Source organism: Alosa sapidissima, chromosome 20 (genome assembly GCF_018492685.1).
Source record: "Alosa sapidissima isolate fAloSap1 chromosome 20, fAloSap1.pri, whole genome shotgun sequence".
Classification (NCBI taxonomy): domain Eukaryota; kingdom Metazoa; phylum Chordata; class Actinopteri; order Clupeiformes; family Clupeidae; genus Alosa; species Alosa sapidissima.
Genome location: NC_055976.1, coordinates 18,928,741 through 18,938,794, shown reverse-complemented (window position 1 = coordinate 18,938,794; position 10,054 = coordinate 18,928,741). Strand labels below are relative to the sequence as shown.

The 10,054-nt window shown below is 43.3% G+C and overlaps 1 protein-coding gene across 1 annotated transcript in view; it reads right to left on the bottom strand.

Moving 5' to 3' along the window:
* Window positions 1–10,054, bottom strand: part of lgr4 (leucine-rich repeat containing G protein-coupled receptor 4) — a 79,387-nt gene that overhangs the window by 20,257 nt on the left and 49,076 nt on the right. Inside the window, exons 3-4 of the mRNA XM_042074524.1 lie at window positions 7,517–7,588; window positions 6,017–6,088 (exon numbers count right to left, since the gene is read on the bottom strand). Of these exons, the coding sequence (XP_041930458.1) occupies window positions 6,017–6,088; window positions 7,517–7,588 (144 nt within the window). The remainder of the gene's footprint in view (window positions 1–6,016; window positions 6,089–7,516; window positions 7,589–10,054) is intronic.

Genomic DNA, 10,054 nt, shown 5'->3' with positions numbered 1-10,054 from the left:
CACTTGTGTGTAGGAATTCCAACCAAGTATTATGGATTGATCGTCTAATAAAATGTCAATCAGTGACAATCAGTTTTGGACACACACATACACACACTGAGGTTGTTGTGCTGAGCTGTGGCAGCTCACTGTAGTTTGTGAGGTACATCAAGATGGCTTCCGCCTTCTGTCTGGAACCTTCTACTTGTCATCGTCACTGACATAAGCCTATTAGCACCATATGCAAACCAGGGACGCGAGACTGACATTTGCGGGTAACACCAGAGGTCAGTGTGTGTGGTGTGTGTGTGTGGTGTGTGTGTGTGTTTGTGTGTGTATGCCTGGTGTGCGTGAGTGGTGCGCATGTGTGTGTGTGTGTGTGTGTGTGTGTGTGTGTGTGTGTGTGTGTGTAATGTGTGTGTGTCCATGTTGGTTTGCTGTGAGAATAAGACATGTAGCATGTAAGCAGAGACAGAGTAGGAATCCATTGGATTTGTTTAAGGTCTTAACTGATGCCCATATTAGAGCTGAATGTGTTTCATTCATTCAAATTCCTAACCACTTCAGGCAGGATGTCGCATAATTACTGCCAGTGGGAATCTTGTATTTATCTGATGATCTGCTACCGGTTGGGGCATTACTGGGACAGTTGGTGGACAGCTTTTTTTAGGCGTCTTGCCTCTCTCTCTCTCTCTCTCCTCTCTCTCTCTCTCTCCAAATTCAAATGCAAGAGTTGCTTTATTGGCATGACACATGAGCACTCATATTGCCAAAGCCATCATTCCATACAGGACAGGACGGGACATTACACAAACATGAAATGAATAAAGAAAAGCTAAAGAATAACAAAGAAGCAATACATTCCAAAAGAGTGGGGTGGCCTCACTGTTTGAGGTCCTATCTACATTGTCAATGACTTGGAAAGCTTTTTGTCTCAGTATACAGTATACCTCTCTCTCCATCCTTCCCTCTGGCACAGGGTAGGGAGGGTGCACCCACACACACACACAGTCACACACACACACACACACACACACACACACACACACACACACACACACACACACCACACACAAACATACACACGAGAAGAGAGAGAGGTAAAGAGAGAGAGAGATAGAGAGAGGGAGGTAGAGAGAGGGAGGTAGAGGGAAATTAAGGGAAAATGCATAGAGCAGAGAACATGCAAAGGTGGAAGGAGTGGGGGGGGGGGGGGGTTGCCGGGGCAGTAGAAGGAGTGGGGGGGGGGGGGGTTGCCGGGGCAGTAGAAGGAGTGGAGGGGGGGGGTTGCCGGGCAGTAGAAGGAGTGGGGGGGGGGGGGGGTGACAAAAAGAGAAGAAAGGAAGAACAATGAAGTAGGCAGAGAATGGGAGAGAGAAAATGAAAAGAACAGAGAAGTGAAGAGAAGACAAGACAAAAGAAGAGAAGAGAAGGTGGAGGGGGGGATAGAGGGAGGGAGGGTAGGAGGAAGGGAAACACCCTGAGAGATGGTGCAGGATCTGGAGAGGTGATAATGACTGAGAGCTGGACTTTCCAAACAGCAACGACCCAATCACCAGCTCCAGCTAGACCCAGAGAGTGGGGGGGGGCTGAATTGAATTGAGAGAGAGAAGAAGAGATAGAGAGGGGGTTGGCGGGAGGGAGAGAGTGATCGAGAAAAGAAAAGAAAGCATAACAGTGAGATAAAAAAACTACAAACAAGTAAAAAGACTCTACAGTACATTACAACATTACTCAGACCATAACTCAGAGACCTCACCATCATCCTCATCATCATCCCAGAAGGAATAGATAAACATGAGAAAAAGGAGGAATTAAAAAAGAGAATGTATAGAGGACATGGAAGAGAGGAAAAAAGAGACAAAAAAAGCATTTAGACACACTGAACGGGGAGGATAGAAACAAGGGACTGGAAGGGCCTCCAGAAATACTGATTGCACACAGCAGGGCAGGAAGATTATCATGGGTACCGATACGGTTTTATGTTCTATGTTCTATGTTCTATGTCTTGCCAACCCTATTTTCCATTAAGCCAATGTCCAGCCAATAAAGCGTACTGAATGGAACTGCCTTGACAAGAGAATAGACGGGTGATGAGTGCATAGAGGACGAAGAGAAGAAAAGAATAGAATACTATTAGAATTAGAGTAGAATGCTATCGAATATAGTATTTTAGAGTACATTAAAGGACCAGTATGTAGGAAATAATGGAAAATAAACTGTAACCATTCCAAAAATGATCACCATATGTTGTCAGAGAGTAAGGAAACACAATGAATTGAAGTAATGGCTTATTTGACAACATTACTCTAACCCGTAAAACCCATGAAAAAAAACGAGTTACTGAGTTACAAATTAAGAGGACATCGGAGGAGCTTCCTGAGATGGTGACGTCTTCGTCAAACAAAGAATATCATGACGCAGAGCTGGCCATATTCTCCACAATAGGTAGCCTACAGTAAGCTAAACTTCATCTGCATCGCTAACTTCAGCTAAATGTTACGTTGGTTAGAGAGGTATTTTTTGTTTTCACCGTTTCCCGTAATGTGTAGCTGGGTCACTGCAGCTGCAGTTCAACTAACGTTAGCTAAGTCTTCATTACATCTGGCAACCCAGAAGAGGCTTGCGTCTGGTAGTCTTGAGAATGTTCACCAGTGTTTTTGATTTTGGCCTACAGAACGTTCGGTAAAAATCCTACAAATCGCACCTTTAAATTAGAGTAGAACTTAGAAAGTAAAAATACTTTATTGTTATTGTAAGCAGGGCAAACAACAAAATTAGAAGTGTCACTCCAATTGGTGTATGAGAAGAGTAAAGCAGAGGACAACATAGTAAAATGCAAAAGAATATAGCACTTTAGAGTACATTACAGTAGAGTAGAGGCAGTGGTTCTTAAACTTTTTGTCTGGCGACCCACAAAAAAGTATGGCGAGGTCTGGCGACCCCACTTTCCCCAAACCCATTCTAAGTCCTTACTCTAAATACCCCCCCTCAAACGTTAACAACTAAATCAAGCAAAAACTAGAAAGCAAAGTCATTTGTTTTATTTAGTCCATATGAACAAGAACCGAGAAAACCAAACAATCACGATTAAACAAGTGTAGGCTGCCGCTATCAGATCAGAGCGCTATGTGCGTAGCGCGGCGCACACACACAAGCACGCACACACACACACCAGCATTAGGCCTACAACGTTACATTAATTATATTTATGGCGATAACAATACAGTATTTTTTTATTTCCCTTTTCTGGTTTACTATCTTTAACAATTTCAATGGGAAGGGGTGGGCATGCTTCTGTGAACATAGCAAGGAGGATTCTAATCTCCTAGAATTCTAGGAGGAATGCTGCATACGGCGACACAGAGATTTTCCTCCACGGTGCTGAGCCGGATCACGGAGGAGTAGACGCACTGGTAGATGGCACTAACGAGCTTTTGTTCAATTTTTTAAGCAGCCACCTGTCCATTTTGGCTAGTAGGCTACCTATGTTTTTTGTTTGTTTTACTTAAAATAGCGGGAACAAGTTGAGTTTGCATAGTGGGAGCAGATAGTTACATTGTTTCTCAGCGGACCAGTAGCCCATAGGCTGAACCAGATCTCGTTGAAAGACGAAAACATTTCTCTCTCTTCTCTTAACTGTGTGTAAATAAGAAAAAGGCAGAAAAGGCCAATATTATTTTCCTTTGTTTCACCTAATAATAATTTCAGACTGAATACAGAAAATAATTGGCGACCCCATGGAAGTTTTTTGGCGACCCCATTTGGGGGTCGCGACCCCTATTTTAAGAATCACTGGAGTAGAGAATAGAGTAGAGTTGAGTAGAGTAGAGTAGTGTGTGGAGGACTAGAGAAAAGAGGGAAGAGTTAACAATGTGTATTACAATAGAGTTGAGTACAGTAGCATGTGGAGAAGAAAGGGATGTGTGAGAGATGTGTATTAGAATAGAGATGAGTAGAGTTGAGTACAGTAGCGTGTGGAGGAGAAAGGGATGTGTGAGAGATGTGTATTAGAATAGAGTTGAGTAGAGTTGAGTACAGTAGCGTGTGGAGGAGAAAGGGATGTGTGAGTAGAGTAGAGCAGACCAGAGCAGAGTAGAGTACAGTACAGTACAGTTGAGTAGCATACAGTACAGTAGAGTTGAATAAAGTAGAGTAGACTAGCTTGTGAAGGGCTGGAGAGGAGAGCTAAGTGTGAGGAGGGGCTTGTACTGAAATAGAGTAGATTAGAGTAGAATAGAATAGAATAAAGGAGAGCAGAGTACAATGGAGTACAGTAGAGTAGTGTACAGTTGAGTAGAGTAGAGTACAGTATGTAAGGGATAATGTATAGAACGCCGGTCATTATTGGGAAAATAAGTCCCGAGTGATATGAAAGACCTGAATTAGAAGCACAAACTCCGTTGCCATTGACAGCGGTCATTATTTTTTTCAGAGGTCCTTTAGTCGAAAATAATGACCACTAGAACTTTGGGAAATCCCATTCAAGTCAATGGAGCATTCTACTTGCATTGTGAAGAGCCGTGTAATAAAGTTGGAATAAAGTAGAGTGGAGTACAGTAGAGCAGTGAGTAGGGTACCTTGTGAAGAGCCGTGTAATAAAGGCTACTTTATAAAGAGCCGTGTAATAAAGGCTACTTTATAAAGAGCCGTGTAATAAAGGCTACTTTTTAACTGACCAATGCAGAACCTAACCGGGACAAATATTATCAAAGCGTTAAAAGTTAGGTGGGTGTGTGCGTACCATCGCATTCATTCCTGTCCCTGTCCACTTTTTCAAAACGAGCATCAAAATAGTGATAAGTCCACGTCTAGGCATACTACCCCTGTCCCCTGTCAAACTCTAGGATACAATGTTTCATGAGTTCAGAGTTCGGGACGGGAGTTGCATATTTTAGCTGACCTGGGTACCACTGGCAGTTTTTTCAAGCCTTAGTTGAAGTAATTGATGGTAATAATATAATATTTCATGGTTGATTTTTTTTGTGCATTGCCCCATGTTTGTAGGCTACTTGTTTTATATATATTGATAATAATAATAACAGTAATATATATTGGAAAAAAATGGAGGGGTGGGGGCTCGGGAGGCCTCTGCCCCGGGCCACAGATGACCTTAACCTGGCCCTTAATGTGAGGGGCTTGTACTGGATTAGAGTATAAAATAAAGTAGACTAGAGTAGAGTAAAGCCAATTGAATTGAATTGAATTGGAGTAGACTACAGTACAGTAGAGTAGTAGAGTAGTAGAGTAGAGTAGAATAGAGTAGACCAGAGTAGACTCCAGTAGAGTAGAGTAGAATAGACTACAGTAGAGTATAGTAGACTACAATAGAGTAGAGTAGAATAGACTACAGTAGAGTAGAGTAGAGTAGACTACAGTAGATTAGAGTAGAGTAGACTGCAATAGAGTAGAGCAGAGTAGACTCCAGTAGAGTAGAGTAGAGTAGAGTAGAGTAGAGTAGAGTAGAGTAGAGTAGAGTAAAGTAGACTACAATAGAGTAGAGTAGACTATAATAGAGTAGAGTAGAGTAGACTACAGTAGAGTAGAGTAGAGTAGAATAGAGTAGACTACAGTAGAGTAGAGCAGAGTAGAATAGAGTAGAGTAGAGTAGACTACAATAGAGTAGAGCAGAGTAGACTCCAGTAGAGTAGAGTAGACTACAGTAGAGTAGAGTAGAGTAAAGTAGAGTAGAGTAGAATATAGTAGAGTAGAGTATAGTAGACTACAGTAGAGTAGAGTAGACTACAATAGAGTAGAGTAGAGTAGAATAGAGTAGAATAGAGTAGAATAGAATAGAGTAGAATAGAGTAGACTACAGTAGAATAGAGTAGACTAGTGTAGAGTATAGTAGACTACAGTAGAGTAGAGTAGACTACAATAAAATAGAGTAGAGTATAGTAGACTACAATAGAGTAGAGTATAGTAGACTACAGTAGACTGCAATAGAGTAGAGTAGACTACAGTAGTGTAGAGTAGTGTAGAGTATTGTGTGGATGGCTGGAGAGGAGAGGTCAGTGTGTGGGGGACGTGTGCTTACAGGGACTGGAGGGAATGCAGGTTTTTCAGGGCAGCACTGGGGACCGTCCTCAACTGGTTATTCTGCAACATCCTGCAGAGAGAGGGAGAGAGGGAAAAAGGGGGAGGGAGAGAGGGAAAGAGGGAGATGGAGGGGGAGAGGGAGGGAGAGTAAGAGGGAAAGGAGGAGAGAGGAAGGGAGAGGGGGAGAGAGGGAGATGGAGGGAGAGAGAGGGAAGTAAAGAAGGTAAATATTTAGACTGTAACTCTGGCATTTCAGCAGCGTTCTTCAGCAGTGTACAGTAACTGCACAGCTAGAAGCAGTTTCCCCAGAGTCCCAACCGCTGAGCTCCCTCCCACTCACACACACACGCTCACATACACACGGCCTGTCACGCATGTACCTGTTCTAAACTGGTGCACAAGTTACAACTTGGAGAAGAAGAGTCACTGGAATACAGAGGCTCTTATATTCACACAGACATCATTAGTTTCATTAGAAAAAAAAGACTTGGAGATTTATAATATTTATGTGTGTGTGTCTTTTTAATACAAATGTGGATTATGCGGGCTATGCAAACCCAGCCTAATAATGACTCTCTCTCTCTCTCTCTCTCTCTCTCTCTATCTCTGTGCTCTATCTATCTTCCTCTCTGCTATCAGTCCACGCTGGCGTCACTGCTGCTGTTCCTTCCCTCTGTGCTTCATGCAAAGGATTGTGGGAGTCGTATCCCACATCGTCCACAGCCACACACACACACACTCTCTGTTGCTCTCTGTCACACTCACACACACACCACACACACACACACACACACTCTCACTCACCCTCCCCCAACCCACACACACATGCACTTATTAAATGTGTGATTAGTTATTGTGGGACGTAGACACCAGAGGATACAATAAATAATGATGTGATTGTAAGCTAGCAAACAAATGGATAAACACACAGATATTCTGTTTTAGTAAGCCACATTTAGTGAAAAGAGTTCACTTTTACTTGTGTCTATCATAAAACTAATTTAACCATGTCATAAGCAAAACTGTGAACACAACAGGTTACTCATATGTACAGGATACACGTGTGTGTGTGTGTGTGTGTGTGTGTGTGTGCGCGTGTGTGTGTGTGTGTGTGTGTGGACCACAGGGATATTTTAAACTGGCAGTATAGTTCCCGTTCATCTCTGTGATTGAAAACCTCTCTCTGTCTGTGTGTGTGTGTGTGTGTGTGTGTGTGTGTGTGTGTGTGTGTGTGGGCTGAGTGTCAATGGATTCCAGTGTGGCCTAACCTAAACCACAGAACTTGACACAAACACAAACAAACGCAGTGAGCCAACCAGCCACAGGTTAAATTAGGTCTGTATGAGAGATTTACTGTCTATTATAGTGCCTCAGGATTATTACTTTCTTTATGTGGTATGTGTGTGGCCTGACTTACACTACATCCAGTGTGTGTGTGTGTGTGTGTGTGTGTGTGTGTGTGTGTGTGTGTGTGTGTGTGTGTGTGTGTGTAACTTACAAGACTTTGAGCTGGTGAAGTCCAGAAAGAGCATCTGGATGTATGAATGCCAAATCATTCCCTGCCAGTCGCCTATGAGAGAGAGAGAGAGAGAGAGAGAGAGAGAGAGAGAGATTCATATTATATTCATTCATACCAATAAAGCATCATTTGATTGCATTTGAAAGAGAGAGACAGAGAGAGACAGAGAGAGAGAGAGAGAGAGAGAGAGAGAGAGAGAGAGAGAGAGAGAGAGAGAGAGAGAGAGAGAGAGAGAGCATCTTGAAAATGATCCACTTAAGTATACAAACTTAAATACACTCTGGTGGTAAAAATCTATAAAAGCTAGTTTTTGCAATCAGGGATCAGGATCAGGCCATGCACAGGTGAATAAGGCCTCAGTAATCCCTGTTTGTTTGTAAATCCCTGTAATGATATGAGGTAACCTTTAGACAGGTACACTAACAATAGGTTCACCAAATAATGGATTACATGAACTTTCACCCAAAGTAAAAGCACTGCCTTAAACCAACCTGCCTGACAAAAAGTGGAGTTGAATTTAAACTTCTGTACATGTCCTGTACAAGTGTGTGTGTGTCTGTGTGTGTGTGTCTACTCTCCCAGATAATTTATTTTGTGACAACATACACACAAAATCACTGTAATCAATCTGTCAATCTCTGTAAAACAACGACAACTTTGTGCCCTTCACAGGAAATATGTGTGCTTATCTGCACCTGTGTGTGTGTGTGTGTGTGTGTGTGTGTGTGTGTGTGTGTGTGTGTCAGATAAAATGATAAAATGGATCATTTGTAATCATCACACTCTCTTCTCTCCTCTGTGGAGAGGTGTGAGACAAGCTGTCAGCCAGCATAACCACAAGACTACTGATTTACATTTCACCCACACACACACACACACCCACCCACACACAATAACCACAAAATTCCTACTGATTTATATTCCACACACACACACACACACGTGTGTCTGTAACCGTATGTGTGTCTGTATCTGTGTGTGTGTGTGTGTGTGTGTGTGTGTGTGTGTGTGTGTGTGTGTGTGTGTGTGTGTGTGTGTGTGTGTGTGTGTGTGTGTGTGCATTAGTCTGGCTTGAAGCACACACACACACACACACACTGGGCTTTGGTGTGTCTTCAACAAATGTACTGTAGATAACCGTCTGGTCTACTAAGAGCTGTGACGCGTGTGTGTGTGGGCATGTAAGTTCAGTGTGGGAAAATACGATAGGACCATCTCTATACACCTCTGAACATGGAGATAATGACACACACACACACACACACACACACACACAATAGTACATGTCACATAATGGCATGTTTGGCTCAAACACACCTCCTCGTCCAAAGGTGTTAAGACCGACATAGACTATCTGTGTGTGTGCATCTGCTCAAGGTGTATGAGGAGGGAGTAGTGGGTGTGCATGATATCTGTGGGAAAAGTGTGTGTGTGTGTGTTTCGACTCCATAGAGCTTCACCAAATCGGGACAGGGAGATTAGCACCAGTCGTCTCACCTTCTGCAAGAGTCAAGAAGTGTGCAAACACACACACACACACACACACGGCTTGAGCTGATACTTATGCTGGAATAGTGCCAGAAACTGGTCTGAAGAAACTGGCTCTGACCCCCACCTAAAATCTCTGGTGACACCCGCTTCTCCCATGACCACACACACACACACACACACAATCTGAACATGTCTGGAGAAGTACTCTCACACACACACACACACACACACACACACACACACACACACACACACACACACACACACTGCTTCACACAGTCATGCTGAGCTGGGGAGCAGAGATGTTTGTCAAAGTAGAGAGGCCATCAGAGACCTATAATGTGTCCAACAGGCTCACACACATACACACATACACACACACACACACAGACTTCAACATCAAGAGGGATTCTACTTACGTCTGCATGGTGCACACAGACACACACACAGAGGCACGTGCCCATTTATATACACACAAATACACACACACACAAACTTGATCTCTGTAGTGAATCCTAAGACCAGCAGGCTGCAACCCTGACCAATCTGTTTCCCTTCAACACAGATGTGGATACTTTCTAGAGATCTCTGCTGGGTCAAGACATCCAGCATCAGATGGGCAAACACACACTCTCACTCTGTCTGTCTATCCCCCCCCCCCCCCACACACACACTGCATGTTTTACTGATGACAAAAATTACATGGGGCGTGTGTGTCGATCCAGGACCATAAAAACAGGCTAATTACAGGCAGAACATACAACATGCTTGGAAGTTTACTATTATTCACAGGAATAAGCACCACACACACACGGATGTGAACACACAGACAGAAACCCTGTCACACACAACTACAGACAGACACACACACACACACACACACACACACACACACACACACACACACACACACACACACACACACACACACACACACACACACACACACACACACACACACACACACAGAATCAGATCTCAAATTTAGAGCACAAGCTTCACATAACCTCTAGATGGCGCCAGAAA